At 44.8% G+C, this 14,767-nt stretch overlaps 1 protein-coding gene across 3 annotated transcripts in view; it reads left to right on the top strand.

Moving 5' to 3' along the window:
* The window catches only part of LHFP (lipoma HMGIC fusion partner), a 235,289-nt gene continuing 221,109 nt past the window's right edge, over positions 588-14,767 (top strand). For 2 of the 3 annotated variants that reach the window (XM_018056682.1, XM_018056681.1), the window contains exons 1-2: positions 588-904; positions 2,358-2,933. In XM_018056682.1, the coding sequence (XP_017912171.1) occupies positions 2,549-2,933 (385 nt within the window). In that variant the 5' untranslated portion in view covers positions 588-904; positions 2,358-2,548. The remainder of the gene's footprint in view (positions 905-2,357; positions 2,934-14,767) is intronic. The other variant, XM_018056683.1, reaches the window with a different exon arrangement.

Here is a 14,767-nt window from a genome sequence, read left to right as displayed (position 1 = left end):
TGCCTCCCATTCCCACGCCCACACTGGCCTTGCTCACCCCGGCCTTGCTCACCCCCTTCCAAAGTGACCACATTCCAGGAAAGCTCGGAAGGAATCACTGCACCAGTCTCTAGAACCCTGCTCTCCATCTCCATCTCCTAAAGGCGGTCGGAAGCCGGAGCTTAACCCCCAAACACCAGACTCAGGAGAGCAGCCAGGGAGCCGTGTCTCAGCTCCCAGAACCCGCCTTCCCCCCGGTCCCGCCGGGGAGCACCCCGGAGGACCAGCAACTTTCTCCCCCACTTCTCAGTCTGTCTGCCTCCATCCCACTCTCGCGTTGGAGCAGTGACGGTGCGAGGAGAGCAGGAGGGGGCTTGGGGCCCGAGGGGCCGAGGAAGCCGCCCGGGTTGAGGGGGGTGAGGTGGGAGGGGACCCCGGCTCCAAGGGGCCGCGCCCCCTCCCCGCCCCGCGCGCCGGGAGAGTCCCCGCCGGCAGCGCCCGGGCCGCGTCCGCTCCGGGTCCCGGCGGCCGCGAGGGGAGGGGACAGGCGAGAGGAGGGCCGGGCGGCGGAGGGGAGGAGGCGCTGCGTGCCTCGCCTGCCAAAGGCAGATCAGATCGGCTCCTCCGCCCGTGAGCCCCGGCTCCCCGCGCGCCGCCCCAGCGCTCCGCCCGAGCCGCCGCCGGAGAGCCGGAGCCGCGCGGGCTGCCCGGGCGCGGCGCCGCGCGTCCTCCCGGAGACCTCCGCCCCCTGCCGGCCCCTGCGCGCCCCTCCCGCGGCCGGCCCCGGAGGCTCCGCGGCTGTCGGGGACCGAGGCGAAGAAGGAAGGACGGTCCTGCGCGCCGTGGATGCTCCGCCGGGGAGAGACAGCAAGTTGTGAGTGCGCCCCGGCCCCGGGAGGGAGGGCGGCCGCCGCCCGCCAGCCATGTGAGTCCAGCGCGCGGCTGCCCCGGGCGCTTTTCTCTCTCGCCCCTCGTCCCCGGACGCCGGAGTTGGGCTGCTCCCGAGGCTCCGGACTTCCTGAGCTGGGCTCCCCGCCGGCTCGCCCGGCCCGCCGCGTCCGTCTGCCTCCGGGGCGGGGTGGGGGACCCCATCCTCACCTCCTCCCTCCGAGCAGGGCCGGCTGGAAAATGTCCCTCTTCCCCTTTGGGGAGTTAAAGGATCGTTGTGTGTCTTCGGGGTGGGGGTGGGTGCGGCCGTTTCGGGGGGCTGGCTGGCTAAGGGCTTGTCTGGTCTTACCCCTCACCCCGGGGTGCCTGGCCCCAACTCGAGGTGAGAGCCCCCTCCCCACCCACTCAGTGCCCCCTCCCCGCGTCTGCCCCAGCCTTAGGGCCCAGACAGACCAACTTCAGCGACTAATGCTGATGCTGACAGCAGTTGACAAGATTAAAAAAAAAAAAGTAGCCGGAGCTCCCCTGGAGTGAGTGACACACTGGAGTGGAAAAGGGGCGGTGGGTGGAAAGCAAAGGGCAGGGGCGAGAGTTGGAAAGGAGAGGGGGAGGATTTGAGATAGACTCTGAGAGCTGGAGTCCTGGGAATGGAACTGTGGTGTGCATGGGCTCTGGGCGTCTGTGTTCTTTATGAAAAGTAGGAAAAGTGGTTCTAAGGAACTCTGAAAGGGAGGGCAGGATGCAAGTGGAACCCCTGGAATGACTGGAAGGTATGGACTCTTTTTCAGATGAGACACAGTCATTCATTCAGTGGGAAAGATGGTTCCAATAATTTAATTAGAAGCAATTAATCAGAATTGCAGATATGAAAATGAGTCGTACACAGGCTTTCTTTTGTTGACACTAGAGAAGATAGTTGAGACTGAAGGCATTCCTAAACGCTACTGAATAAGCATGGCAAGACGCCTTAGAGTCCCATCCACTCTGTATGCCTAGACAGTCTGTAATTGTGAAAATGAGCCTAATTATTTTGTTCAGGCTCATGCAGAGAGTTAATGCACCTAAAGGAACACAGAAAAGTTGCTGCAAATTATGAGCGTGAACTTGTAAGCTAACTGAACAAACATGCTATGGTTATTTTAGTATAACATTCAGAATTCTGTTTACCGCCAGCGAGAATGCTACATTCTTTTTAACGTGAGTATGTGAAATGAATTCACTGGCTTGGCAAGTAGGAATAAGTCATGCATTTCTTTAGGTAAGTAGCTGTCCGAGTTAATTAGGGAACATGTGTAGGAGATAAAGACGTGAAAAAGCTTTGAGCCAGTCTGACAAAATTTGAATTACGAAGAAGTTGATAGAAAGGGTTCTTCTCACTTTTGAACTATGGAGGTGTCTCTGAATGGGGGTTAATTGAAAGTTGCAGACCAATGAGTTGGTCTTATCTTTTCTGTAAAGACATTTAACCTTTAATGTTATGGTTTTTCCAGGGACCAGCATCCTTACTGCAGAGAATGGGAAGTTGATGTCCAGTAAGACTGAGGATCCGTTCTGTTACTAGCCACTCTCCCATCACAGAGCTGTGGATTACCCGCGGGAAGCCGGTAGTTTGACAGCCTTTACTTCTTCCTGCAGACCCGGAACAGTTACTTTGGGTCCTCCTTGCCCTGTCAGGTGAAAGATGGCATCCAGTCTGACTTGCACCGGGGTCATCTGGGCTCTGCTCTCGTTTCTTTGTGCAGCCACCTCCTGCGTGGGGTTCTTCATGCCTTACTGGCTCTGGGGATCACAGCTGGGCAAGCCCGTGTCCTTCGGCACTTTCCGGAGGTGCTCGTATCCCGTGCACGATGAGAGTCGGCAGATGATGGTGATGGTTGAGGAGTGTGGGCGCTACGCCTCTTTCCAGGGCATTCCCAGCGCCGAATGGAGGATCTGTACCATCGTGACCGGCCTAGGCTGTGGCCTGCTCCTCCTGGTGGCGCTCACCGCCCTCATGGGCTGCTGCGTGTCGGAGCTCATCTCCAGGACGGTGGGCAGAGTGGCCGGAGGAATTCAGTTTCTGGGGGGTAAGTGACTTCGGTCAACTTCACTTGTTTACTGGAATCCCAGAGCAATATTGAAAACTGTGTTCCAGCTGTCTACTGAGATTATGGTAATTGACACTTGGAACGGTAGGGAGATGTGGATATAGAGTGGCTTTGGGGACAGATTGCCAAAGTCAGAGATTCTTTACCGGAATTGCTTTATAAACATCAAGAGCTCTTAATTTCCGTATATCCCCAAACATGTACATCATTGGTCTGCTAAGTACCACCTCTGTGAGGCAGTAACGTCTCGGTTGTTTATAATGTTGGAGAGGAGACAGTTTGGATTTTATAGCTACTGGCTCTTTACGATCAACAACCAGCAATTACAGTATCCGTGTCTTTCTCGAATCCTGAGATCTTAAGAGATGAAAACTTCACAAAAAGTAGAAAAGGTTTTTGATTCAACATTGTCACCATAAGCCTTTAATGCTCTTTGTTGGATATAAAATTGAGCCTTGCCCCATCTTAAATTATATTTCTAAATAAGTGATTACAGTTTTAAATGAGAGATCAGTTTTACATGAACAATTATGAATTTCACTATGCCACAAAGATAGGCTTAATTACTTGGTTAGGACTGCTTTTACTGTGAAGGAAAAAAAAGGAATTTTTAGCAAGTGATGTGTACTTGTTTCAAATGGACTGGCTAGTCTCACTAACACCAGAAAAGGTTTGATTTTTACTTGGGTTTCCTCCAACATGTATTGCTTCAATATTTCTGGTCATATGGTTTTAATTATACTTTATTTATTTTCCGCTGTGCCTTTCACCTCCATTTTTCAACCTGACGGGCTGAACTTGTCTGATTTAGAATCCGCCTTGGTGAAATATGACAACCTCTGAAGATAGTACAGAACATGGGGAAACAGGAAGCTAGGAAAACATATAAAATATATTTGTAACTTCATTGCAAAGTAAGAGTCTGCGACCCGGCTCTTTCTTTGGGTGCTCTCTTGCAGTCTTTTGTGAAAAATCCAGAAGAGGAAAAAACACTACAGATAGAGTCCTCAGATAGAGTCTACATATTGGAGACATCCCAACAGATGATTTCAGATTATCTAATATTAAACTTTCAAGTAACATTTTGAGTATGAAAATTCTTGTGCTGAAAATGCAAGGGGCCCAGAGTTTTGTGTTTTGGAGTAAGAGATCCAGTTGTTTGCAGTTCTTTATTTCCTTACCAGATGTAACTTTGTTCTCATCTATTTGTTCCCTGTGGTTTTGTGTCTCACTCTGCCCTAGGAGGTAATTGGGGGGCTTAACTGTCCTTCCTTTACTGTTCAGCGTTGAGCGCAAGTCTTGGTGTGATGTATAGATTCCTACAGAAGGAGAGTACCGGAAAGCCATTAGGAAACGGAATGAGGTTTTTGCAGAGAGTGGAAATACAAATCCGGAGTTAAAAACTTGTTGATACCTCAGATTTGAAAAACAGAGCTAATGCCAGGAATATTTAAAAGTGTTTTTTTTTTTCTTTAAGAATAAACTTTTGACTTGCTGTTTGTGTTTCATTTGGCTCAGGAAAAATACTTGGACAGTTTCTTTTTCTCCTGGTAAACATTACTTTTCATTTCTTCCTCTTCACTTTGGGGCAGAGGCTACTATTATTTCTGGCAGAATAGGAAAGTGCTTACGAAGAGGAATCAGTTTTTATTGATTACCTTTAAATGTCTCATGCAAGATGGCAACAGGAAGTAAATCTGAGACTCATGAGATTTATGCTTCTCTCTCTAAGCTATCTATAGATTTGGAAGAATTATAAAGAGCTTAATGTTCTACTTTACAGAAAACTCAAGGGGAAAGACCATTGTAGAAGTTATATATACTTTTAAAAGGTCTGTTTTTTCCCTCGTATATGCTCTTCATGAACTCTCACTTGTTAAGAGTTACTGACATTGAGCTGAGGATATAGATTCTTATTAGCATGTCTCAAATAGATTTCTCATATCCTGCAGAAAATAATTCTAAATATGAAACCTCAGGGATTTTCTGATTCAAACCTTTTGGGACCCGAGTAAGTAAGTATATCCCCACTATCCAAGAGAGTCGTCATTTTAGAATTAAAAAATAACTTGAGCTCCAGAAAAGATTTTGAAAAGTTTGCCATTAATCACTACCACTTTAGTGATAGACCAGTTGACCAAAAAAGTGCTTCAGAAAGAATTCCTCCTGTTCATTTCATACTTGTTCAAGTTTTTATGCATAAAAACTTGAGTGATAAATGGGTTTCATAAAGACAGCACAATACCAAATCACTGAGTTCTGTGAATGTAATCAATGTCTGTGCTTTCAAAATACAGTCAACATTACAGGGCACTCTGCTATAAGGTGGATTCTCCTTCTAAAAAATGATCCACCCAGAAAGGTTATGTTTAGCTAAACTTAGGATTGCTCCAAAAACAACAGGAAGCGGGAGAATGGCTGAGTGCAGAAGCATCCTGCTTAACTCCGCCTGCTGGGTCCAGAGTGTGCACATATGGTGTAACATCAGGCAGTAAAACCCCTGCAGTACTTTGGAACTAGTTAAAGGACACAGTGTCAACTTCATTTTGAATCGTCTTGCTATGGTTGCTTAGAGGTTAAAATGTCACCTGCAAACGAATGGAACAACACAAAGGGGGCACTGTGGTCCACGGACATTTACCACCTATAAAAGAAGTCCTCCGAGGAGTCAGTGGCTTCTGCCTTTCCCGCAGTAACTTGCTCATAAACTTTAATTGCCACCATCTCCATCTTATATTTTAAGTCATGTCTTTGTCATAATTTTTAAAAACCAGCTTGGTTTGAGTTTTATCCTCAATTGAATTTTTAACAGGAAGGTAGAAAGCCTTTGAAAAGTATCATGTCTAGTAAAAATGTTCACATGCTGAAAGTGTAGTTATGGTGTTATTAGAAGATAAAGGTTGTAACGTTTTTGTTTGTGGAATGCAAAATTATGTCCTTTCCAATACATCATTAAGTACTTTAATAGACTTTTTAAAGCTTAATACCAAACTTTTGACGTATGCGTTAGAAAAATACCTTCTTTACGGGCTCTGTAAATGAAGCATGTAAGAACACTGCAGAGATATATTAAGGCTATCTTAAGTTCAAATGAGCTGACTCATTGGAAAAGGCCCTGATGCTGGGAAAGATTGAAGGCAGGAGGAGAAGGGGACAACAGAGGATGAGATGGTTGGATGGCATCAGTGACTCGATGCACATGAGTTTGAGTTAGTGATGGACAGGGAGGCCTGGCGCACTGCAGTCTGTGGAGTTGCAAAGAGTCGGACATGACTGAGCAACTGAACTGAAGTTTGCCCACTGGTGCTTGTAATTGTCAGGGTCCGAATCTGTAGATTTCATCTTTGGAAATTGCTGGTGTTATAATGAGAGGGCACGGAAGAGTCCTAAATTGGCATTATTCCATATTTCGTTTGGATGCGAGTTGCATATGTGTTTAAAATGAGTGTAGAATGCAAATCAGTAGTAAACAACTACCTTTCCAGTTGAGACACTGTTCTGTTCAGAGAAGCCAGGCGAGACCATCTCTTCAACTAATTGATGGTTAAGTGCCACTCACGACAGTAATGACGACAGAGTGCTTCTTGCCACAAACCCATCTCTGTGCTGAAAGCATGATGGCCTCTCCGGAGCCCCTCGCTGTCGGGCTCCACCTGGACTGGTCCTTCATCCTTTGGGATGAGGGCTCGTAGCATCTCTTCCCCTTGCTCCACTTTCAACCTGATCAGACATACGATTTGTCCCGTTATGCTTTCCTTCACATCCGGGTTCTCTGTCACATGACAGCTGAGAACTAAGGCAAATAAGTGTTGGTGTGTTAATGGGCACCATAGCGTTTTAGTGACAGTGTCCTCACCGTAAGAAGTTGCTCTAATTTTTAAGAAATCCAGGCATTTCCTGGGCCAGTTGGGGCAACAGGCAGAGCTCTTCTTGCTCCTCTTTAAATTACATCTTAGAGATCACGAACTACTGTTTCCTGCTTCTTCTAACCTTACCGTGTAAAGTCCAGGTGAGTTACTTTGAGCCACTTAAAAGCCACTATACCCATAATGTCCAAATCTTCACTTCCTTCTTGTGGAGTAGAGTCTTTCTAAGAGAATCATCTGATTTTTAACTTGCTTCCCTTTGTTGCCACCGGCTAACAGTCAGAGTCTGTCTGGACTGGTGAGCTTCACTAACACAGTCGCTAAGCTGTGTCCGACTCTTTGCAAACCCATGTACTCAGCACGCCAGCCTTCCCTGCCCTTCACTATCTCTCGAGGTTTGTTCAAATTCATGTCCATTGAGTCGATGATGCCATCCAACCATCTCATCCTCCGTCGCCCCCTTCTCCTGCCTCAATCTCTCCCAGCATCAGTCTTTTCTAATGAGTCACTTTTTCGCCTCAGGTAGCCAAAGTATTGGAGCTTCAGCATCAGTCCTTCCAATGACTATTCAGGGTTGATTTCCTTTAGGATTGACTGGTTTGATCTCCTTGCTGTCCAAGAGACTGAGGAGTCTTCTCCAACACCACAGTTTGAAAATCAATTGTTTGATGTTCAGCCTTCTTTATGGTTCAGTTCTTACATCCATACATGACTACTGGAAAAAACCACATAAACTAAACTAAATCAGGTCTCACTAACACACTAACTCTCAAGATTTACATCTGCATAGATTTATGAATTGTCCCATTGCCTTGTAAAACGTGTATTTTCAGTTATAAGAAAAACCAGCTGAGGCATGTGAATTCATAATCATCTCAAAAGGAAAACTTAAAACGCACACTCAAGACAGCTTTACCTCACTCTATAACACATAGGCAGCATCTCAAGATGCATCCAATTTGTGCCTCATACAGTCATCACTGTTACATTATCGGTTCTTGACCTTTGCAGCTAACTCTAGCTTGCCAAGGGTGTCCTCTTGTGTGTATTGCTTATAATCAGAAAGCATAACAGCCTCAAGTTTAAAACTTTTATTCGTGGCTATCATTAAAATTCATATTTTTGTTTTCATAAGGCATCACATTCGTGTTTGAAGGAACACAGATTCCTGGGGGATACCAGTAGCTGTAAACAGGAAAAGCAAACCATTTGGGAAACAAGTAGATTGGAGAAACAGTTGGTTATGGAAAGTTAATAAATTTTATTACAGCACAGAATCTAGAATATTTTGATGCCTATACCAATCTCTGGCAGGGCATGAGGAAGGTGTAATATTAAGTGTTTTCCTAAGTAATTTGCAATGGGGTCCCTGAAAGGACTGTTGATCCTTAGAACATATTCAGTTCTTATTTCACCCCAGTGAGGCAGATAATTTGTTGTCTCTCTCGCTCTCTCTTTTTTTCTTAACAGCTATGAACACTGAATTTTAGAGTGACACCCGAAGTTATCCTATTAGTTATTGGCTAACTTGTGAATGCTATCACCATAATATTTCAGCAATAATTGAAATTCCATTTTGTATTATATGTAGAATTCAGAATTTCTGGCCATTAGGAATAATAAGTCTCTTAACATAGGTGAATATTTACATTTCCTTCTAGCCCTATAATATTTAGGATAGTAAATAACATCTTATATATTCAGTTAATACTTGATGTATTAGTTTTAGTTATTTATTAGCAACATTTTTATCCGTAAGTGACCTTGTTCTTTACCTCATGGGAATATCTCATAGAAGAAATAAAATATCACAAATGTGAAGATAATTAAAGCAATGACTCCTTAATTGATGTCCCTGTATAGTGTTAGTCTTTTGGAAAACATGTATGTTCTGTAGTCATATATGTTGCATGATGCTACATAATTCTACATCTCTCTCTTCAAGCACATTTTGAAAGCTCCGAATGAACTGTATTATCTGCAATAAAGAAACAAGCTGCTCTGTCTGAATATTTGTGTCCTCCCACAAAATTCATTTGTTGAAATCCTCATGCCCAGTGGGATGGTATTAGAAGGTGGGGACTTTGGGAGATGATTAGGTCATGAGGGTGAACCCCTCACAGATGAGATTAGTGCCCTTATAAAGAAGTTGAAGAGAGCACCTCACCACTTCTCCCCATGTGAAGATACAAGGAGAAGAGAGCCCCTACCCAACTGTGCTGGCCCTCTGATCTTAAACTTCTAGCTTCTAGAAAATGGGAGAAATAAATTTCTGCTGTTTCTAAGCCATGTAGTCCACAGTATTTTTTTTTTTTTTAATTGCAGCTTGAATGTATGATGAGACCAGCTAAACTTTTTTTTTCCCCCCAGGTTAACTTTAACACTGTGTTTCACAAACTTACTTGGAAATTGCAGAGTCCTACTTACCTATGATAGGCAATAGCATCTTTTTGAATTAGTGGCCAGCACAACAAACTTTAGGAAGTGCTGAGTTATAACATGTTATAAATCCAGGGCGTGAGTGTTTATGGGTGGTTGGATGGCATCACCGACTCAATGGACATGAGTTTGAGGAAACTCTGGGAGTTGGTAATCAACAGGGAAGCCTGCGTACTGCAGTCCATGGGGTCGCAAAGAGCCGGACACGACTGAGCGACTGAACTGAACTGAGCAGTATTTATTGAATGCCTACCAAATGTCAAATACCACACTAGTATATAAGTTGAGATAAGGTCACTACTGTGGAGGTGCTCATGGTTTTAGGGAGGAAACCAACATGTGAGGAATAATTACAGTCCAAAGGACTCATGACATAGATGTCCATTCCATTGCATACAGTTGTTGAGAGGCTGGTGAGGTTCATTCAGCTGCCCAGTGAGGGGCTCACCAGCCTCACATGGTGCCAGTCATTTCCTGCTTCACAGGAGACTACATTTCCCAGAAGCCTTGACTCCTGGCCTCTGGATAGATTAGGCCAATGGGAGGCACTGGGAAAAACAGGAGGCAAGGAGAAGCCAGGGTATGTCTCTCTCTCTAGCTCTCCCTTTGGCAGCATCTTTGGCAGCAATTGTCTCTCCTCTGGAAAGCCCTGACCTTCACGGTCACAGCTTCCCTCGGAAGCCACTGACAACAGTGCTTCACCAGGTACCCAGCCCGGTTCCTCTAGTCATTGGTGATGCCTTCTTCTTCCAATTTCATTCCAGTCTCATGGATGGTGGTAGTTTTTTGTTGATGCCAGGTTCCAGGTCACCTCTTTAACATCTATGTGGCTTTTTAGCTCTTCCATCATCTGTGTAACCAGTTTCCTGTATTATATTGCATTCTCTGTGTTTGAAATACTTAGGCTGGTTTCTGCTTTCCTGGATCCTGGCTAAAATACAATACTTAATTCCAGTTCCTGCCTTAGCCAAATTGCAGATTATATCATACTATGAACTTTTGGGGGTTTTGGTGAATGAGCAAAAATCACCAATGTTTAAAAATGTTCAGGGTCCACTGAAATGTGAACAAAATGCTGTAGGAGCACAGGAGAGGAAGGGACCTCATGTCTGGAGGGGTCTGCAAAGGCTTTGTAACAGAGGCACTAGATGAGCAGGGTCTGAAAGATGAGCAGAAGACTCCTTGGAGTTTCGAGCAGTGGAAATGTCAGATTCTCAAAGCCAAGGAGTTATAAAAAGATCTAATGGGTGTTCAGGGAATGGCAGTATCCTATAAAGTATGGAGTAGGGGGTGATGGAATGAGATCAGGTCTGAAAGTCTGTGTTTTTGTTTCATGGTAAGAATTCTACACTTACTAAAGTCAACTTTAGATTGAAGTCTTTGAGTGGTTATGGGAGAAACTGACTTAGGAACTGTATAATCTAGTAGCAATGAGGAATAAAGGCTGATCTGGGGAAACAATAAAACCAGGAAAGGCAGCAAGAGGCTTGTTATAGCAGGCTTGGCCAGAGATGGAGAAGACCTCAGCAAAGCTGTGGGAATCAGAAAACGATTTTGAAGCCATTTCTAAGATCGAGGCAAAAGGGTTTTATGGCTCCTATTTTTAGGCAAATAAATGATTGTGGTTTGGAGACCTGATAGATTCCTTCCATAGCTTATGTCAGTCATGTTACAGGTGTGTAATATGGTAGAGCAAGACAGAAAACTAGTTATGCCTTAATGACTTAATATTATCAATGATTATTGTCTCTATGCCATAAGTCAGTTGCATTGAAGGCCATGAACGATGAAATGTCGTTGTGTTATTCCCGTGTAAGTTATAGTTCCCATATGTTTGTCGAATCAAATTTTTGAAAATATGAAATGTGCCTTTAAGTTCTAAATTGGTATGATTCTGTGATGACATCTAATTCTCATGTGACTTAGTGCTCCTTGGTGAGAGTTGCTGCATATGAGACCTGACTTTCTTAGTGTTTATCTCCACCCTTAAGCTGACCCCAATGTTATCTTATGATGAGGTTTCCCAGATGGTCCCCTCCTGCAGTCTATGAAGGTACCTTCTGTATGGGTAGCAGATTGTACCTGATGATGTTGGGAAGGGTTTGGGCACACCTGGGAAGACCTGGATTCCCTACAGGACTGTGGCATTCCAGCACATGTGTAGCTGGAAAAGGGGACATAGGTTCATGGTCAAAGTCAATATAGCCTTTTCTCACTCCTGACCACATTTGGCTCCCTGTTAATATCCAAGCTCCCCGTACTGTTTCTCCCCCCACAACTATATGCGCATCACTGTCTTGGACACAGATGTAAGATTTTCCATGTTCTCTGCCTGTCTAGGTGGGACCTACAATAGAGTCACTATATTCTGCAATTTAGTGAGTGGTAAGACATCGTTTCTGCTGCTGTTCATGTGTTTCGTATGTTTGTTTTGTTTTCAGGGGTTTCATTGGCTAATTTAAATAGAAAATTATAATCTTGAGAATCTCTGTAGTCACCTTGCCTCATAAACCACGCCTCCTGTGGGAGTCCCACACGTCATAACCACAGTCTCCTTTTAGGAGGTACAGAGACGGGACTTTCCAGGCCACGTTGATTGTATTTCCATCCTATCTTTCGTGTCTATATTTGTCTCTTATGTTTCCCAGAGTTCAGAGCCTTGCTGTGCTGATCCCTAAGGAGCAGGCAGCAAGGCCCAAACAGTTGAAGTGCAGTTCAGTGAGACTTAATCTTATTGGGGAACTTGGAGGAGAGGGAAAATAAGAACATCAAGGCAGAACCAATTCAATTGCAAGTCAGTGATCCTGTGGCTGCACTGACATCAGTCATGTGACTCCCACACATGCAAAAGCATGTCGCAAAGGAATTTAATCAGTAGCAAAAGGTCCAGAGCTCCCGTTGTCCTGTACCGGCCCCTTTTTGGCTTTTTCTTTTTTTTTAAATGAATTTTTATTTATTTATTTATTTTTGGCGCCCTGGGTCTTCATTACTGCATGGGGAGCTTTCTCTGGTTGTGGTGCGCCGTCTTCTGTCTGCAGTGGCTTCTTTTGAGGCAGAGCATGGGCTCCAGGGCACGTGGGCTTCAGTAGTTGTGGCATACGGGCTTAGTTGTCCTGTGGCAGGTGAGATCTTCCTGGACTGAGGATGGAACCCATGTCCCCTGCACAGATTCTTAACCGCTGGATCACCGGGAAGTCCCTTTTTTGGCTTTTTCCATGGGCAGTGCTGAGGAGAAAATACTCAAGGTCTGCCGCCCAGTTTGGCTAAGGCTGGCAGAAGCTGCCCTGCTTGGCAGCCTACTCAGTTTGTGCATCTCATAGGATCTGGAGGATAATGACCAAGGAACATCTCCTGAACCCACAGTTTGTGGCTCAAGGACTTCAGGTGGAAGGTTACGGGTAGTTGGCAACATGGACGAAGAGCTCATGAGAGAGATCAGGCTTAAATATATAGATCCACAGTGTCTTTGAGAACCTCCTATGAGAAGTATAACTTGGTGCGTTTGTGCTCAGTTGCCCACTCAAGTCCGACTCTTTGTGACTCCATGGAATGTAGCCTGCCTGACTCCTCTGTCCATGGGATTCTCCAGGCAAGAATACTGGCGTGGGTTGCCATTTCCTCCTCCAAGTCATCTTCCTCACCCAGGGATTGAACCTGTGTCTCCTGTACTGGCAAACGGATTTTTTTTTTTTTTAACCACTGAGCCACCTGGGAAGCCCCAGTATTACTTCACTCACTCTCAAAAAGATGTAGGTTTTCATCCTGACACTTTCTTTTACCATTTGACTGTCCTGATTGGAAGGCAGGCTCTTGGCTGTGTCTGACTCCATCATCAGTTCTAAGCTTGCCCTTGGATAGTACTAGGCACTCGACATCTGCTATGCTGGTGGACCAGGGTTATGGAGAAGTTTGTGCTGTGTAGGAATAGATTTTATTTTTCTGGAGTAGGTTGCAGGAAAACTCAAGGTAGGAACAGAAATCACACTGCATGATGTTCACTCACGTAAATGTGCCTGGAGGAAAGGAAGAGTCTAGAAATGTGAAAAGACAGAGATGTGAAGCATGAATATTTTTACTTAAAAAACATTTTTTTTGTTTGTTTTTTTGTTTCATGCATGAAGATGGCATTCCTATTTTGATTGCCTAGTGGAAGAATGTCAGTTGGTTCATTTATCTCATCCGCCCACTGGTGGCTGTCCTGATTATAGCCTCCTGGTTGGCACCATTTAAAATTCACTTTGGCTGCCCATGACCTCGGTGCCCAGCAGGTTTCATGAAATTACACAGCAGCGAGCTCTTCTTCTCTGTGTGGCACCATTTTATGTACGTTTGACTTCAAAGTAATTTCAGACAATCACGCTTTGTGTGGTGTGGTTTTTACCATAATCCTCTTGCAGTCTACTTAGAGCAGATCTGGAAATCTGACTCTGATGAGTTTTTAAGATGGTGGAAAATATTGGAGGAGGGACATGTTTTCATTTCTGTATACTTTCCCTGTTTAGCTTGTTAAGCTTGTAAGTTGTGGCAGATTGTTTTTGTAGCATTACTTGCAGCCTGGGATTAGAATAACAACAGTTTTCCCTACGTGGGATGCTTCAGAATTTTGCATGTGGTCGGATCTCAGAAGAAACTGTTTCTGTAAGACTGTAAGTAAAATAAAACGTTAGTGCCTTTTTTCCCCCTTCTATTAGCAAAGCTTCAAGTGCTGCCTTCTGTTCTTGTGTTTACATTATTCTGTGGTTGTGCCGTGTCTTGTAAAGCAGGATCTGGGCAGACAGGGTTGAATGCTGCCCCTCAACAGCTTCGTGGCCATGGGCAAGCAACTGACTCAGCCTGAGTTCTTTCGCCTATTGTTGCTGCTGTTCAGTCACTAAGTTGTGTCTGACTCCTTGCAACTTCTTCATGGACTGCAGCACACTAGGCTTCCCTGTCCTTCCCTATCTCCTAAAGTTTGCTTGAACTCATGTTCATTGAGTCGGTGATGCCATCCAACCAATTCATCCTCTGTCTCCCCCTTCTCCTCCTGCCCTCAGTCTTTCCTAGCATCAGGGTCTTTTCTAATGAGTCACTTCTTTGCATCAGGTGGCCAAAGTATTGGAGCTTCAGTGTCAGTCCTTCAATGAATAGTCAGAGTTTATTTCCTTTAGGATTGACTAGTTTGATCTCCTTGCTGTTCCAGGGACTCTTAAGAGTCTTTCCCAGCACTATAGTTCAAAAGCATCAATTCTTTGGTGCTCTGCCTTCTTTATGGTCCAACCCTCACATCTGTTCATGACCACTGGAAAAACCATAGCTTTGACTAGCTTTGACTTTGTTGGCAGAGTGATGTCTCTGCTTTTTAGTAATACTGCTGCTGCTGCTGCTAACTCATTGGGTTTCTGCTAGGTGTACCTGTAAGTCAGGTAATATCAGGCCTGAAAAGGTAGTGTCCCTATAAATGGTGGCCATTACCAATAGTATATTTGACTCAAAGTTTTACAGTTTAACCTAAACAGTTAATTAGCTTGC

The sequence above is a fragment of the Capra hircus genome, chromosome 12 (genome assembly GCF_001704415.2).
Source record: "Capra hircus breed San Clemente chromosome 12, ASM170441v1, whole genome shotgun sequence".
In the NCBI taxonomy this organism is placed as follows: domain Eukaryota; kingdom Metazoa; phylum Chordata; class Mammalia; order Artiodactyla; family Bovidae; genus Capra; species Capra hircus.
Note: the sequence above shows the minus strand (reverse complement) of the source record. Positions and strands in the feature narration are given on the sequence as shown.